This window comes from Anastrepha obliqua, chromosome 2 (genome assembly GCF_027943255.1).
Source record: "Anastrepha obliqua isolate idAnaObli1 chromosome 2, idAnaObli1_1.0, whole genome shotgun sequence".
Lineage (NCBI taxonomy): Eukaryota > Metazoa > Arthropoda > Insecta > Diptera > Tephritidae > Anastrepha > Anastrepha obliqua.
In genome coordinates, this window is record NC_072893.1 from 129,069,779 (window position 1) to 129,088,912 (window position 19,134).

Here is a 19,134-nt window from a genome sequence, read left to right on the forward strand (position 1 = left end):
CTATGTCATTGTCTATGTACTCATCGGTCAATTTAGTGCCGAGTCTCGCTAGTTCATCGGCTCTACCCTCAATGTCGCGATGGCCAGGAACCTATGTTACCGTCAGGTGAAATGACTAAGCCATCTCGTTAAGAGATGGCTACCTTGGAAGTTGTCGACTGTTTTGTGAAGGATTTTGTCGCCACTTGGCTATCAGCGAAAATGTATGCATCACAATGAATCAGTGTCGCGGCTTTCATTTTTGCCAACAGTTCAGCCTGAAAGATACTGCAGTTGTCGGGGAGCCGAAAACTGAAGGAGATGCCCAGATGTTCGGAGTATACACCTCCGCCCACCCTGTCCTCGAGCTTTGAGCCATCTGTGTATACATGCCTAACCTAACTCTAAGTGAAACACTTTTATTGTTTTTTGTTGCATATTTATTATTTTTACACGTCTTCACCGCTTACTCCTTAACATTCCTGTTACTTTCGATTTCCTGGTTTACGATTTCTGCTGTTGTTTTGCTCTTATCTGTTATATTAGTTTTACTTACTTAATTTTAATTAGAGTTTTGAAGATTTTTATATTCATCTTTTTCTGTTTTTTTAGACTCATTTTTATTTTTTGTATTGTAATAATGAATTTCGAAATTATACATATTTTTGAATGTATTTATATATTTCTTTATTATTAAACGTGTTTACTATTTTTTATTTTATATAATTTATGTACTTTATTACATTAATTTTCTAAAGTGCCACGTTTATCTTGGTAGGGGTTACTTGTATTTTTTTTTTTTTTTTTTTGGTTTTTAGAAATCATACGTTTTTTTGTAATCATTTTGGTATTTGTTTTTAATTTTACAGCTTTTGCAATTCTTGCATATATTTTTCGCATACTGCTACATTTATATTTATACGTTTATATGTATATTCAAGTAGTATGCAAGAATGTTTTGTGAAAATCACTTTCATTTTTATTTAAATGTTTTTTTTTTAGAATTATTTTATGTAAATATTGGATTTTGTTTTCTTAATTTTTTATGTTCTGCTAAGAATTTTTACTCCTGTTCTTGTGCTATTGGTGTTACAATTTTCAAAAGTTTTGCATTTTTTGTTATTTTTTTGGTACGAGTATACTCAAAATGCAACACTGTTTTGATAAATACGTTTAGTTATTAGTATGTATTTAATTTTTTTGTAGTTTTTGAGTTATTAACGTTACGATAAAGTAAACCAGTTGCGATACAAGCTGATTATAAATAGTAACAGCTTTTTTAAATTATTATTTTTCTTTTTAAATAATGATATTTTGTGGTACAACAAGAAATATTTAGTTTATTACTAAAGTTATGAAAACCAAATCGCTTACAAATGCGTTGCATGTTGTTTTTCGACAATGTTTACCTAAAAAGGGGTGCACAGTTTTGGGCGTGAGAATTTGGTTGGCGAGAGTGTTGAAAAGATGGCATTGAATTTGGTGTTGTTGAATAACGGTTTGCATGTTTATGTGGATGGTAAGGAACTATGGCCGATTGCTTAAATTTTTTTACGTGTTTTTCTTTTTCTAGCGGATGGAATCGTAATCATACTCATACACGTGCACTTGTTTGTTACATATGCATGTATTTATAATTTTTGGAACACTAAACTACAAAACAACATGTATTCACATTAATATTGCACCAGCTGTGAAATTTATACAAATTCTATTTTTTATTTTATCTCTTTTGAAGTTCTACGTAGAGTACAAAAAAACGCACGCGAGTCGAAACCCCAAACCTTAGCGAGTTTTATTATATGTATATAACGAGTAGTCGAAGAAGGCGAACGCCTAAAGCGTGATTTAATAGGGCTGGCGAAAGCTGCATGCTTATAGTATGTTTACGTACACTACAAGCACATTATCTACATTTTCTAGCTTATCGCTCGAATTTTCTAAGCAATAAGTCTTAAATTAATTATCTAAAGATAGAAACAAGGTTGCCCCCATCAGAGAGTGTGTGCCGTCATATTGGTGCAGTAGCATGAGAGAGATGTGAAAATGGGAACAATAATGCAAGAAGAAATTACACAAACAACACACGAATAAATTGCACAAGTGCGACATCACACACACAGCGATTCTGTCAAAGTCACTGAGAGCAAAGTAGCGTTACCACGAGCAGCGCCATCTTATTAGTCTCTCCATTGTGAATTATTGAGCTAGAACTCCAAATCAAACTTACGCGGGCATTGTGGCTCTCAGCACTACATACAGCATAATATGTATGTTAGTATGTTAGTACGCGAACTGAGTAAATTACTAACGTTAACTTTACGCTTGAATGAAGATCATTTCATTTAATTAACTGGTTTGGCGTGGGTTTTGTGCTGAATTCATGAAAGCTGCAATGTTTATTGGCTGATGGCTATAGTACCACGCAAATCGGGTTTGGAGTGCTAGCTCAAGAGTCGAACTCCATACCTTTCGTGAATTCAGCACAAACAATGTAGCTGCATAATGCGCTGAAATGGCAAAGTTTTAGCCTTTTAATGTTGTTCCTCCATGTAAAGTAATATACATATGTATATTGAGGCTAATTTGCTTGAGCTTTGCGTCTTCGATGTTATTAAAAGAAAAAAATTGATTTCAAAATATGTTAATTTTTAAACTTCTCTTCAGCTGAGTTTACACGAACTAAGCTACATAAGTTTTACTTTTACGCCAAGGGTTCGAAATTCGCCTTTACATTTTTTTAAATTACTCCTCAATTAAATTTATGCTTTTTATATATTTTTTTACAGCTAGACAACAGTTTAAGAATTATATGCATTGATATTTTCTACTATTGTTTTTTTTTTCTTGTTTAGTTTTTTTGCTTTGATTTTATGTTTATGTCTTATTATAACTTTTTAATAAACATTACATTTTCAATTTCATTCTTAAGTCGCAAATTTTTAAAAAAGAAACTAGCAAAGTTAAAGCCGTCGTGCGGATTAGTTAGACATGAGTATTTTTGCCGAAATGAGTATCGCTATTTAATTTATGATTACTTGTTTTTTATTGTACAACTTATTTTTTATATTTCATTCAATTTACTTATTCATTAACCTTTATTTTAACATTTCTTAACTATTTCCTTACGTTGCTATGCATCTTTTAAGATTGTTTGAATGTAAAAAAAATTGTAAAATATTTTATTTTTACGAAAAAGAATAGAATTTCATTAAAAATAATAGAATTTTATTAAGAAAATAAATATGTTATATAAAAAATGTTATAATTTTCTTTTATAAAGTACAAAAAGAATTTATTTTATCATTCACGTTTATAAAAAAAAGAAAAAAAAAACGAAATTATTGTAATTTCAGCTGAGTCCGCGTATGTAGAAATCGAATATTCCCGATATCTGAATTTGATAAAACAAAAAAACAAACAAAAAATGTCTAGCGAAGTTAAGCACCCAAAATTTGTGGCAAAAGGCCTAAGACATTATCGAAGGAGATTGAACGAAAATAACTGCAAAAAAATATTTTCCTGCATTTTTTTCGCTTCAAAATGCTTCAATCAAACAATGCAATCCATGGTGGCTGGCAACTTGTAGCCATGGCCAGTAGCTAATGTTAAAGCAAAAAAAAAAAAAAATGAACAATTAAAATGATTTTTCAAAGTTATTTAACTTCATAAGAAAGCATAGCCATGGTAAGCAAATCCAGTTTATAATTTAAATCAATCAGCTGGTGAGGGACGAAGCAGCTTCGCTTGAGAAGTTGTGCTTTTTGTTTTGCTGCTTAAACAGCTGAACTTCAAAGCATTACATATTTATTAAATTGTTATTATTCGTGACTCTGTCGGTTCACTTATATTTTTCTTCTTTATTTATTTTGAGTGTATTTACGTGTGGGTTAAGTGTTTGTGTTTGCACTTGTTTGTGTTAATTTATTTAGTTACAATATTTTATTTTGAATTTTCAACATTAATTTACAAGAAAGAAACCTATTACAAAAGAATTGCCAACTCTTTAGAAATTTTACAGACAAATTTCTGTAGTTATCGCGAAAATTTCCTCAAAAGATTTTTCGTCGAAGTCGAGTTATACTCTCGCAAACTTTGCTAAGAAAACCAAGTTCTGACGCATACGAGTTTAAGTGGAAATTCGGCCTAAATCTCATTCACACTTTCGGCTAATTCTAATATAAATTTAAGTTTTATAGTGCGAAGATCTGATCTGCCTTTTTCAAACGCTCTTTAATAAAGTGTAAAGTTGGTCTCAGTATCCAGGCATTTCAAAAATTGTATTTGTTTAAACATTGTGTATCTTAACATAAAAAAACCTTTTCTATTATTAAATTACTTTAATGCTCACAATTAAACTCTGTGGCGTTTGGATCGGTTCTCCATGATCGATACTGGATGAATTAGGAAGTAGAAGGTTTGTATGTTTTACTAATAAACGAGTTTTGCCGCCATAACGTGTTTTGAATGTTACAATATTGAATTATTTTTCGCAATTATTTCTTTCATTCTTTCCTTTAGTTATTCCAGCAAATTTTACACTCAACTCCTCACACATTCTCTCTCTTACTACCCAACGCTCTAGCTATCACTCAGCGCATTTTTGGAATTAAATTAAACATACAAATGTTAATATTTATTAATTAGATTTATTTATTTATTTATTTTTTTACTTGTTGCATTTTGTTTTTCAATTGCATTTAGAAATAAAATTAAACATGACCGCTTTGACTTAACGACTTAAATGGTGTTTACATGTAGCATAGCATACAGTTATATAAATAATAATTTTAATAATAGAAATAATATTTATTAATAATCATAATAAAAACGGCAAACTAAATTTAATTAATTAGTTTAATTGCATTTAATTATTTTAAAGTATAAAGAACGACATAGTACATACTTAGTAAATGAAACTCGACAAAATTTGCCGCGAGCGAAGTGAACATCAATCTTGTATTTAATATATTTGCATATTTGCTTAGTAAGTAAATAAATTAAAATTTCCTCAAATATTTCTTGTTGCTATTTTTCATATGCAGCTAATTTCTTTACTTATTGTTTAACTTCACTTGCAATTTTTAAACAAAGTTTAGCAGATGTTTGCTTATTAGCATTTCACGTAGTGTTTACTTGCTGAATTGCTTTTTCTCTCTTACTTTTACCCAGGTTGCACTGCTCTGCACTACATGTCACTGGCAGGCAACGTGTGCAAATATGCCAGTCAAATATTCAGTGCAGCCGGGCGAAGTTTCTGCATTGAGCCAAGCAATTCGTGGATAAATTAAAAAAAAGATTAAATCACGTAATTTCGGATGAAAACTAAATTGCATTTGAATAGTACAAAAAAGAAAAAAAAAACAGGCAACAATCACAAAAACAGTTCGTCTGCAAAAGTTACTGCGTTGCCAAAAGTTTGGCAGACTTTGTTTGCTTTTGCCAATTGAGCGGCGTTGCCAATCGCTTTTTTAAGCGATGTAATATTTCAAGCGCATTTGATTGATTGCATATTTCTTTACTTATCAATATGGGTTGTTTATGCTGTTGTTTTTTTCGTAATTTTTTTGTTTTGGAAATTGTATGCTGCTGATTTTCTGATTTTTAGCTAATAAAGTTTTAGTTGTTAAACTGGAATATACTTTTAGTTCCACAGTGAGTTTGCTTACAGTATGTAGTGCAAAGTGCAACGCAACGCTTCTTGATTTTCAGTTTAATTCGCGCTTTTTCCTCTCCACCCTTTTCTAAATATGTATTTTTCTCAATTTTTTTGGTTTTTTTTTTTATTTTTATATATATTAGTTGTTATTTTTTAGATTTAGATTTTTTTGATTACATTTCATTTTACTGCTAACTTCTACCAACTGCTGATCTCTATTATACGGTTGCGCGCTCGCTGCTGCTGCTCGCCATACGCAACACAAAATTAAACTGCTGCATTTGCGTCAATCCTTGAACTAAGCTACTTTTTTGCGCCTTTTTCATACCATCAGCGCATCAGAGTCGTCATTTCATTAACTCTTTTACTTTTAATCATCATTTGTACAACGCAAATATATGATTTATGCTACCTTTTGTTTTGTAATAATAAATTTAATGTAGTATTTTTATATTTATATATTCTTTGCTTTTTTTGTTTTTATGCATTTACCATTTTTAGTTGCTTATCAATATGAATTTATTTATCAGTTTTCCTTCTTTTACTGCTGCTTGTTTTCATTTATTTATTTATTTTTTGTTGCTAATATGTCGTTTTTATGCACATTATAATTTTTGTTTAATTTTCTTGCTGCTATTCACCTAACCTCCTCTATGTTGTTTATGTTTTCTGCTAATAATAAAAGTAATAATAATATTCAAAATTAATTTTACTCTGTTTACCAGTTTCCTCTTTTTTTGTTTTGTTTTGCTACTGTTGTTATCTGTGCCTTAAAACTGTTTTGCCTTTCTCCCCTCATTTCGATCTGTGATTTTTTATTCCTTTTTTATATATTTATTTTTATTGTTTTCTCTTGTTTTTGCAATTATTTACGTTTAAAGTGTTTACCTTTTAGCTTTTTAATAATTATGAATTATTTATTATATAATATATAATTAATTATACGTGTATGTTAGTTTTTTTGTTTTGTTTTTTCAATATTTTCCATTCTATAATTTTTTTTTTACTTATTTTCTGTTTTTGCTTTCTGTACTCGTACACTTTTTTAACTTTTATAGCATTATTTATTATACTTTTAAATGTTTCTCTTTTTTGTTATTTAAATTTAATTATTCTTATTAGAATTAATAGGCCCTCCATGTACTTAGATTGCAGCTCGCTAACCCATTGTCGTCGCTGTCTGTTGCGGTTGTGTGCCGTTGCCACTGCCCCCGCTGTTATTGCTGCCGCCATTGCCACCACTGGCGCCATTGCCATTGCCGCCGCTGCCGCCGCTTGCATTCGAAGCGGTTTCGCCCGCGCCTGCCGCTGTTGCACCGATACCGCCCGCCTGCTGCTGGTTGCCGCCGTTGCTGTTATTGGCCGCATCGCCGCTGCCGCCGCTCGCTTGCGCTGCTTGGGTCGCTGACGACGCACCGCCACTCGCGGTATTGCCGGCTGTTGCTGCTGAGGTGTTGGACGATGTGGTGGCCGCTGCTCCGCCACTGTTGGTGTTGGCCGATGCACTCGATTGTGTGCCTGCACGCCGAATATTGTAGTGGTATGAACAAGTGATGTGTATGTATGTGCACGCGCAGAATGTTGGTGAAATGCGAGGAAGGAAGGAGATAATAACAATGAACATTTGATTAGTAAATTTCACATTTTGCTGCTCTGCAAAGGCAGAGCGATGATGGCAATCTATCGATTTCGATAAATGTAAAGTGACATTTTGTTAATTGTTAATTTATCTGCGATACACATATCATTTTTTTATCATATTGTACATTTGTTGTTAAAAGAGAGCGACTTATAAGTGATAGGAAAACAGTTATTGAAATGCATGCAACATTGAAAGAGCAACCAAGGTTGGGTAGTGGGGAGGATGCTATTTTTGCCTTGATGAAGTCAAAAAATATAAGTGGAAGATATAAGGAAGAAAATTTTAAATAAATTGATACAATTTGCAAATTTAAAAAAGTGTAGGTGTGTGGTTAAAGTATGTCGTTCCAAAAAAGGAGAACAAATTACGCGTTATTTGTTTGGGCGAACTTTTCAGAAGCGGAACCACCAATTGGCGTTGCCACTGATATTATACAACGATCTTTTATTTTATAAATTCTATAATGCGTTCCATCAAATAATTTAAATTTAAAACTAAAATAAAATAAATAAAGGAACAATTTTAGGTTTTTAACATAACGGCATATTTTTTTTAAATCCCATCAACATACGTAATTTCAGGAAAAATTAAGTTTACAACCTAAAAATAAAAAACAAAACCAAAAAATAATAAATTAAAAATTTCGTTGTTAGCAAAACGGAATATTTTTAAAATTCCATGAGCAAATTAGACTTAGAAAACTGAAATTGAAACTAAACGAAAGAAATTGAAGTTATTAAAAATGAACTAACAAAATTTTAAATCAAGCAAATGAAATTTTTTCTACGAAATGGTACGTTTTTAAACTAGTTGATAGAATACTTTCATGTATTCAGTAATTGATATATTCAAAAAACTGGAAATCGTCAGATTTTAGAAAAAGTGTTTGTGTTTTTAAATTATCTAACAAATATTTTATAATATACTTTTCAACCAAAAAAAAAAAAATAACAACTGCAAAATTGCTGTTTTTGACCAACAGTAAACTTTTGAATTAAAAAACATTTATTTAATATTAAAAAAACAACTAAGTTTTTATTTTAAATATAAAAAAATGCATCAAAAAATATTTTATGTTAAAAAAAAATAGTTCAATTTTTATTTTTAATATTTGAATATTTCAAAACTATTTCAATTATTTTTTTTTATCAATCAATCACTTCCATTATTTTCAAAATTAGTTTAATTAGTTTTTTTTAATAAAAACAAAGATTATTTAATATACAAAAAAAAATTTTAAATAATTTTATTTAAAAAAAAAAAAATTTAATTTAAAAAACATAGTTCAATTTTTTTTAATAATCAATCAATCACTTTTGCATTATTTTCAAAATTAGTTAAATTAATATTTTTTTTTAATAAAATAATAAATTATAGCAAAGTGGTGGAAAGGCGTAAATGAAAACATTTTAACTAACGAATTTGCGACTACAACAAAAAGTGTTGCTACACTACTGTTGCTACAGAACTTTTTATTAAAAATATAATGCTTTTTAATGTGTATGTATGTAGAAATATGCAAATGTTGCTAACTAAGAGTGTCGTGAAAAAGGGATAGTACAGCTAATGTCAAATACAAAAACTACGCTACAATGACAAAACTATGCAATAAGTTAGAAAAAAACCCAAATGCCATTTGTTTGAATATAATATTTTTGTTTTTATTTAATTTCTTCACTTGTATTTAGTTTTTTCATATATATTATTGTTGTCGTTTGTTCATTAGAAATAATAATTATTATAAATTTATTTGTCTATCTTTTAAAGCATTTTTTAAACTGTATTGTATTAAACAATTAATTTCACGCTATATTTCTTAATTTCTTTTTGTTTTTTATTTACAACAGGTTTGACTTAAATTGTGTTAAAAAATTAAAATAAAGCAAATTAGGAAAAACGAAAGATCTAAGTTTATGTATATATATTTATATAATTTTTAATGTTTTTTTTTTTATTTATATAAAACTAGCATCTTCGTTTCGTGCAATATGTAAATATGTAATTTATTTTTTTTATTAATAAATTTAATAAAATAGTAAGTGCGTGCATGTAGATATGAGATGGTCTCTTACAACATAAAGTGGGAGGAGGATTTAAAAAACAAAAACTTTTTTTTATTTGTAAAATAGTGAAACTGCTCATAGGCCGCGGTGCGGGCGACACGTTAATTTTAAGTGATACTCAAAATATACGGCTGGGGGCGCTCTGCTTTGGTTTGCACTTGCATTTTAATAAGAATCAAATATGAACGCAGCCTTATGAGTGAGTTACTTTACATTCACATTGACATTCAGCATTTTTTAAATTTTTTTGTAATTTTTGTTTATGCAAAAATGGCACGCTTCTCGAAGTGCAGCTCATCTCGTCTTATTCCGCAGTTCCACGCAGCTATAGAAGGGTCTTGTGCACCCTTTAAACGCCTGCATACTTGTGGTTCGGTCGCCTAAGTTCTCACGCTGCTGGCCCCTCACAGTCCGTAGTGTATAGCGCGCTCTTTCTTATTCCCCAGTATTTTCATAGGCAAACCAAGAAGGTACTTCTCCATTTGCTTCTGCGGCATTTCCAATAAACCTTCATGCTAAGAGATTGTCTAATAGTTTTTGCATAAAACAAAAAATTATAAAAACGTATGCCAGTTATGCGTTTACTAAATGGAGCTGGTGTTGAAATTGGAGTAGTTTACGGCATATAAATTAATAACGAAAACAATTTCCGATTTTTGTTTGTTTTTCCTTTGCGGATTTGGTTTTTTTTTTCATTTTTTCTTTTACGTTTGTTAAAAATAAGTGCAGCGCAAATTGTAGAAGTAATATGTATATATAAATGGTATACAAAAACAGAGAAAAGAAGCTTAAAAAATCAACTACAAATTTAATTAAAATTTTTTACATAAAATTATGTATGTATGTGTAGAATTGGTTAAGCTTTGCTACATTTTTACTGGTAGGTTGCTTGCTATTTACTTGTCTTCGCTTTCTGTGTTCAATTTTTTATAAGAAATGGTTGTTGCTTTGCTTGCTTGATCTACTTCGATTTACGCTTTCTGCTGCTTCTTCTTATGCTTCTAAGGTGCAATTTTGCTCGTTTACAGTGCTTTTCTTATACTTATTTATTTATTTTTGTTTTCTTTTCTGCAGAAATTTTGCTTTAAAAAGTTTTTAATTTTATTTTTTTTGCCTTTTAACTATATATGTAAATGGTATTTATGCAGACATGTGCTTTTGCTTGCTTGCTATTTCTCTTTGTTTATAATTTTTTGTTTTTGCTTTTGCTTTTCTATATTATTACGCATAGGTACAATTTTTTTATTACTGTTGTAGAAATCTTGATTGTTTTTTCTATGTTCTCGTATTATTATAACATAACGTAAGAAAGAACTATGCCACTATGAATCTGTAAAAAAATAAAAATATACAAACATATATATTTTCAGATAAAATAAAGAAAGGGAGAAACGTAAACACAAAAGAAGATTTGAACAATTTGAAAAAATTAACAACACAAACCAGATAGAAGCAAAAAAAAATTATAAAAAGGGGCAACATAAAAAAGAGGAAAACGCTCCAACGCTTTAAATATGTGTATGTATATGTGCATAGAAAAATATGTATGCACATATATAAAAATCTGAAACAAAACGCTTAAGCATATGTTTTATACAAAAACACATTAAGCATAATAAAGAGCCAGTTTAGTTTTAAAACAAAACAACAAAACCAAATTGAAAAACAAATTTATAAAAAAAAACTAAACAAAATTAATAAAAAAAAATAAACTTTAAATAAAAATAAAAACTTTTCTAACGAAGCTAAAAATACAAAACAATTTTACTAAAAACAAAAAAAAAAATTGAAAAAAAATAGAAACTATAACATTTTTTTTAAATATTGTTAAAAATAGTAATATTAAATGCAACTAATCGGCATATATTAATAAATAAAAAAAATCATAGTTAAAAACTAAATTGAGTTTTTAGGTTTATAATATAAATAAAAATAAAATGATTCAAATAAAATAATAGTACACAAAAAAATAATAATAAAAAAAAATAAATAAAAAACTTAAAAAAATTAAAAAAGTTTTCAGTGAACTAAAACAAACTTTTAACATTTTCAAAACAAAATGTTCAATATACAAGTAAAGGGTTTTCCAGTAACAGGTGTTATTAGTGAATGGATTGCGCTATCGAGAGATGATTAATGATTTTTTATGGCCGGAATTGGATGGTATTGATCTGATCAACGTTATTTTCAACCAGACGGCGCTACGCGGCACGAAACCATTGATATTTTACAGGAAACGTTTCCGTGTTATCTCTCGAAGAGGTGATCACAATTGGCCACCGAGATCTTGTGATTTAACACCTTGTGACTTTTTTCTTTGAGGCCACGTGAAAGAGAAGGTCTACGCCAACAGCCCAGGATCGATTCAAGACCTCAAAGATGGAATTCGTGAGGACATAGGGCAGTCACTTTGCAATTCAGTTATGGAAAATTTCATGAGAAGGATATTGTCTTGTAAACGTGGTCGTGGTGGTCATTTGCCTGATGTTATTTTCCACTATTAACGGCATACCTTCCTCTTTACAATGAAATAAACATCCGATCATTTATATTAAAAAATAGCATTTTTCTTTGAATATCAAAATAACACCTCTGTTTGGAAAACCCTATGTAACAATAAAAAACGAGGTTCGATAAAAAAATATTAGGAAAATGTTAAATATTAAAAAAAATTAAGACAAAAAAAAAATTAAAAATTTAATTACGGAAAAAAATTAAAAAAAAGAAGGTGGAAGGCATTTGCAAATCAACATGCCAACACAACTACGAAATTAAGATATTATATTTGGCATCGTTGCTTATAAATGTCATAATGCCAGGGCATTTTCCTTTGATTGTGAACTGCCCGCAATAATGCACATTTGTTTACAAAAAAAATCAAAATCTGAGTAATTCGCGTTGAAATTGGTAACAGACAAAAAAAAATGAAGAAATTAAAGAATAGATGAGGTATAACGGACTCGAAATTAAAACTTTCTGCTACAAACAATAATTAAAAACCAAAACAAAAAAGGTGCTAGCTGCCAGTGCTTATCTTTAGTGGACTAATTATTTATAAAAAACAAAAAATGCAACAAAAAAAATATTTAAAAATATAAAAAAAATATTAAAGCAAAATACAAAAAATATATAAAAAAAATTTAAAACAATATATTAAAAAGTAAAAAAAAAATATATGAAAAAGTAAAAAAAAAAATTATTTATGAAACATTTTAAGCGAGGTTTAAGAAATTATAAGATTCGCCTGGAAATGAATGAATATAAAAACACTATAATTAAAAAAAAAAAATTAAAAGGAAGGCGTCCACAAAAACACTATTAAATTTAGTTCCAATTTAAATATTTAAAGAAAATTCAGAAATTTAATATTCAGGGAGATAGTAAAAGTCAGCTCGAAGTAATGAAAAATTAAAATAATCGAATTTTGGTTGCAAACAATAGATTTCAAAACAAGGCGGTTGTCACTCTTCACGAGAATGTAGAGGTGCCCACTTAGGCCTGGAGGCTCATTTGTTGGGCATAAGTCATAAGACCAACGATATGGACCAACCTAAGCATACATACATATCTTAATATGCATTAAAGGATTTAAAACCAAAAATTAGTAGAATTATTGAAAAAAGAAACTATTAGTGAAGTGAAATATATACATATAAAATAAATGAAAAAAAAAATAAAATAAAAAACTGTAACAATCCGAAAAATGAATTGCTAAAAATATATCGAATAAACTATAAAAAGTATTAATAAAGAAAGAGTTTAAAAATTAAACTAAAAAACTAACCTAAAAGTAAAAAAAAAATTAACTACGAAGTACAGAAACAAAGTCTCCTTCATAGGAAAACTAAATAAAGATTTTCAAAGTTACGAAAACTCTTACAAAAGCTAACTATTTTCCACATGCTTTTTTTTTTTTTTTTTTTTTAATTTCTAGTACTTAGCCAATGAAACCGACACCACTACTATAAATACTAGCTTTGTCACTCTCCTTTAGATTAAACATTTTTTTTTAGTTGAACTTCTTGGCTGCATGCGATGTGCATTTGATAGTTTTTATTTTCTTTTTTATTATTTTGTCAAATGTGATTTGTTGTTGTTAAAGCCACAAATAAAACATGTGAGGAAATAACGTTAAAAACTGCTTACAATTTACAAGTAACAATTAACAATGCCCTTTATGTAAACTCAATTTCGAAATTTTAACATAACTTCAATTTCAATTTCAACATTTTAGTACTAACCTGAAGTTGCTTGGGAAGTTGCGCCGCCTGGCGTACCGGCCCCACTTGACGGATTTGATGCTGAGCCAGAAGCGCCTTCGCCACCAGCACCGGCGACCGGTCGACCTGCGCTGTTATTTTGCAGATGTTTTGGCAACAATTGTGGGATTAAGCTTGGCTGTATCGAAAGTTCTGCAAAAGTCAAAGTAACAATTAATTACGGTAATAGACTTAAGTATAGAAAAAAAGAGTTGAAATTTTCAAAATTGAATATTTTAAATTTTGTTGTAATTTCTTGTTTCTCTCTGTTGCCACCAACTTACCATGTTCTGTAAAATTGAATAATGGCGGCATGGGCCGTCCATTGGGCAATGTAGTGTTGCCCTCCTGACGCAATTCATCGAAGAATGGATGTGCGCACGCCTTCAGTGGCGTTATGCGTGCACTGGGCGTGTACTCGAGCAGTTGCGATACCAGATTGATAGCTTCTGTCGGAGTGCGTATACGGAAAACCTGTGAAAATGTAAAAAAAAAAATAAATAAATAAATTATCAAAAATCAGAGTTTAATTTTTTCCAATTTAAAATTTTAAATGCTGTACAAATTAGGAAAAACGCAGGAACGAAGTTTGGAAAAAAGGTTGAACGCAGTCGGAAATCCAATAATTTGGACAAAAAGCTTTTGAAAAAAAATATATATTTTTACAACTACACATTTTGTGTAGCAAAAATTAATAAAAATTATATTTAACCATAGATTTAAAAGGCAGATAAGCTAATGTACAAAAATAAATTAAAAAGGGGCATGGACATCTAAGCTTAAAGGCATCATAGAAAATAACAATGGAGTACGAAGTAGTGCCTAAATGCTTGATTATGTGCCTAAAAATATGCGCTATTTACCAACTCAGCTACATGACGACGAGGGCACTGATACGTTAACCGCCCTATACATAAGTTAGTATCTAAACAGTGTTTAATAATCTGCCACAACAATAATTACGTTTATCAGCTAAGCCAAACTGCCGCTGGATACTTTTTGTTATTTACTTCTTTTTTTAATTTTTTTAATATATTTTTTATGTATTTTTTTAATTTTTTTTTTTTTGTTTTTTTTTTATTTGTATTTATTTTTTTTCTTTTTATGTATCATTTTATGTATTTATTTTTTGTTGTTGTTTAAGAAACTTTTCGAGTTGAACTTTTAGCGACGTTAATTTTATTATCCCATTTCTTCGCATAAAACTTTCACATTATATTTACTAAACCCTAACCTATAAATTATTTTTTATTTATTTGTTTATTTTTTTTTCTTTTGTTTCGTTTTTTTAATGTTTTTAATTTTTCATATGGTTTTTGGTTTTGTGCGTTTTGTTTCAGAAACTTTTCGAGTTGAATTTTTAGTGCCGCTAATTTTACTATGCCATTTCTGCGCATAAAAATTTCACATTAAATTAACTAAAACCTAACCTGTAAATTACGCAGCAAATATTGCCTACTTTCGGGATTTACATTTATGCTCTTAGCGATTTGCGCAAGCAAATCTTTTGCGTATTTTAAATTCCTTAAAAGCTAAAATTTCCCTACTCTCTCATATTTTCTAGTTTCTTCTTCGAACGACGCAAAACTTTTCTTACTCAATGCTTTAATTATTTACTTATAAACTTTTTTGTTACTTTGCGAAATGTTGACGAGAAGTAAATTCAAGGAGTAGAAATGAAAGACAAATAAAAACTGTGCAATTTAGTTCTCTACACAAAGCGCTTGGGTGAAAGGTTTGGCCAAAGGACGAGCAGGATATTTACAAATTTACAGCAAATTAACAAAGTGTGCAAATATTTGTAGTGTATTTACAGCAATTTCCCACATGGCACCTGGCACTGGGCACTGGTGCAAGCAAAGCTAAGGTCAATTGGGAAATTTCGAGAAGGCAAAAATGTAGCAACGAAGGCGGGCTAGGGGATTAATTGCAGTGATGCAATGTTCTTGAAGCACGTAAGCACATACACGCACACACGCACATACAAATGCATGAATATGCAAACAAAAAATATATTATTAATTTAATTGGTTTCTAAAACGTACGATATTTTAAAAAAATAATTTTGCAAAAATCAAATGGAAACCCAAATTCTTTCCAATAGATCAGGCAATCAATTAATCGATAGTTATTTATGTAAAGTTAGCGTAATTGTCAGTCAAGCAGCCAATTCAGTCAAATCAATTCAATTCAAGTGTGTGAAGAGTTTAGTTAAGGTAAATATTTAAATCGATACCGACAGTTAGAGGAGGTTGTAAATAAACCAATTTGCTTTTGTTGTGTGCACACTTTTCACATTTTTGTTGTTGTTGCAATTATTAACTTGTGTGACTTATGGTAAAATTTCTTGTTCTTTGGTTTCTGTGCTTGGTTCAAATTTTAATCTTTTGTTTATATTTGCTTGCGTGTTAACTATAAAATTTTTTTTATTGTAGGTATGTCGGTGTGTTCGGTTTTTGCTTACTCTCCAACGTTGCTTCTGGTTTAGGGCGCTTGAAAATTGGCTACGTTCAAGTAGTGACTGCAAATAGTTCACACTTCAGTTAAACACAAATACAAATACAAGTACAAGTACAAATAGATGTAAAAGAAAGAGAAAATTTGAAGGCAGCAAAGAAAAACAATGGCAAGTAACAAATTTTCAACTATTCTGCAAATATAGAAAATGTAATGGAATGTGATGTGATGTGCAAACTAAAGAGAGAAATAAATAAATAAAAATGGCTGGTTGGTGGTGGATGGCGTAAGGCAAATAAAGTGACAGCGTTAGCCTACGAGTAGCGCGACTAACGAGCAATCCAATAAATTTAATTAAAACATAAACATAAACTTTGGCTACACTAAAATGAAATCGATTAAATTTAAGCAGAAACAGTCGAAGCTTGATAACTCGACAGCTCGATAGCACAAATTACGTTCACATGTTGCGATAATGCAATGACCTGCCTAAGCACTGATACTTCAGTGAATGCGACTTTGCTGATACAACAACAGCATTAATCAAATCAGAACGAAGTCATATCCTAATGCAGGGCAGCTATTTCTCAAATTTCAACTCTCAAATTATCGAGTTATCTACATTCAATTGCCTCTTTAATGCACGACTCTTTACAAGTATTTAACCTTCATCTAGCGAATTCATCATAATACTTACTTTCTGCCATGGATGACTCTTAATTTGTGGAAATTTAAATTCCGTGTAATTTGGATTCATTTCGCGTATTTGCTCCCGTGTCGGTGTGCCTAGAACTTTGATAACCTCAACGAGTTGATCGACACCAGAATCACCGGGGAATATTGGTTGACCGAGCAGTAATTCAGCTAATACACAGCCGGCGCTCCACACATCTGAAAGAGAGAGAGGGATAGAGAAAAAATGTAAGAAAAAAGGCAAACATTTAAAAAAACTTTTAATTACATGATTTATGATTTATATTTTTATATAAAAAAATATGTGCACGCCTTTATTTATCACGATTATAAATTTATTCGGCCGCCGTAGTCGAATGGGTTGGTGCGTGACTACCATTCGCAATTCACTGAGAGAACGTCCGTTCGAATCTCGATGAAACACCAAAATGAAGAAAAACATTTTTCTAATAGCGGTCGCCCCTCGGCAGACAATGGCAAACTTCCGAGTGTATTTCTGCCATGAAAAAGCTCCTCATAAAAATATTTGCCGTTCGGAGTCGGCTTGAAACTGTAGGTCCCTCCATTTGTGGAACAACATCAAGAAGCACACCACAAATAGGAGGAGGAGCTCGGCCAAACACCCAAAAAGGGTGTACGCGCCAATTATATATATATATATAAAAATTTATTCAAGGTGACATAAAAAAAATCACCCTATCGGAAGATTTATAATTTTTGTAAATGGCGTCGTAGGTCAATCATATTTGGCACTGTGAACTAGACAGCTGCAGTACACAGACAAGTAATAGAGCGCGTAAAGGTCAAAATAAAGATTTCGATCACTCAAAAGCTTTTTTTATTTAGTAAAAAAGGTATTAAGAAACAAAATTGGTTAATTAATTTTGCGCTACCTTGTACCTATATTCATTAGTTAAGTTTTTCTTTCTTTTTGTTAATATATTTCTGAGTTCAATTTTTGAATAAATCTCTGTTTATTTTTCTGTTTTCCTGTAAAAGTTTGAAAAAAAATTTTTTTTTTCATAAAATGGTAATATAATCCTTTAAGAATATGTTAAAAAAAAATTTAGAATGTAAATTAAAGTAGCCGATTGAGAAGCCCCGCTGCGACATTCCTGGAAGAATGCACATCCGCCATTTTAAATGATTAAAATACAATTTTTTTTTTATTATTTTAATATTTAAATAAACTGTATGCCAATTTTGAAAAAAATATACTGGCTTCTTCATTTTAAATAATTTTAATGAAAATCAGGGAAAATATGGCCGTTTACAGGTACCTGCCCCCTTAATTTTTTTAATAAGTTTTTTGTTTTTTAAATCAAACACATTTGATATTGATATTGAGCTTCAAGTACTACACTATTCCAAGGTAATTTGGAATTTTTTTATGCAAAATTTTTTATGGATTGTCGGATCTTAAAGAATGGCGCATCGGTGTTTTTGTTTGATATTGTTTTTTAGCAAATTTGTTCTTCCTCTTACCAATTTTTGTAGTGTAATTGATGGCGCCAAATATTAACTCCGGTGCACGATAATATCGCGAGCAAATATATGATACATTCGGTTCGCCATGCAATAACTGTTTGGCGCTGCCGAAATCGCATAATTTCAGCACAGCCGTTTCTGGATCCAAGAGCAGATTTTGTGGTTTGATATCACGATGACAGATACCCAAGGAGTGGATGTAGGCCAAACTTCTGAACAGTTGATACATATAGAGCTGGTGATGGGCAAGAGAAAAAAAAGAGATTACGGCGATTAGATAAAAAAAAATATGGGCTAACATTTAGCCATGCTCTTTAAAGAAGAAAACAAGCTTTTAAGGTATTAAATGTTTCATTGAACATTCCTATAGTATTTGTAACTCATTTGAATGAATGAAATGTCCAAAAATTTCAATATCAATTGGGAAACAAATTTTCACTTACCCGTATAAAATTAATTGGTATCGTTTGCTTAGTTTTGGCATATTGACGTGCCACTTTGTATACGGTTTCTGGTATATATTCGAGTACTAAATTCAAAAACACCTCATCACGCTGTAATATTGGAGAAGAAAGAGAGAGTAAAGAGAGCAAACACACATATTAAAATAAACTGTTAATAATTAAAAAGCGAAATGGTCACAAAATTAGTGCACATTTAGCGATTTTCGAATGGCAAACGATTGATAAAATGAAAACAATTCGAAATTGGTGGGGAGGAAAAAAAACGAAATGCGGGGATAAAACATTTATGTAATTGTGTTCTTTTGCTGTTTGCTTATTACTTCTATGCCGAGTATTAGGTAACACAAATAGCACTAAATTGTACTAATATTTACACTGCGAAGTTGTTAAAATTTTTTATTGTTTTTTTGTTTGCATAATTGGATAGTGG

At 30.3% G+C, this 19,134-nt stretch overlaps 1 protein-coding gene across 3 annotated transcripts in view; it reads right to left on the reverse strand.

Moving 5' to 3' along the window:
- Positions 1-5,637: 5,637 nt before the first annotated feature.
- Positions 5,638-19,134, reverse strand: part of LOC129239040 (protein kinase 3) — an 87,524-nt gene continuing 74,027 nt past the window's right edge. For 2 of the 3 annotated variants that reach the window (XM_054874312.1, XM_054874311.1), the window contains 6 exons: positions 18,684-18,794; positions 18,238-18,475; positions 16,757-16,950; positions 13,887-14,076; positions 13,585-13,755; positions 5,638-7,156 (listed from right to left, as the gene is read on the reverse strand). In XM_054874312.1, the coding sequence (XP_054730287.1) occupies positions 6,798-7,156; positions 13,585-13,755; positions 13,887-14,076; positions 16,757-16,950; positions 18,238-18,475; positions 18,684-18,794 (1,263 nt within the window). In that variant the 3' untranslated portion in view covers positions 5,638-6,797. Of the gene's footprint in view, positions 7,157-10,126; positions 10,674-13,584; positions 13,756-13,886; positions 14,077-16,756; positions 16,951-18,237; positions 18,476-18,683; positions 18,795-19,134 lie in introns of those variants that run through there. The other variant, XM_054874313.1, reaches the window with a different exon arrangement.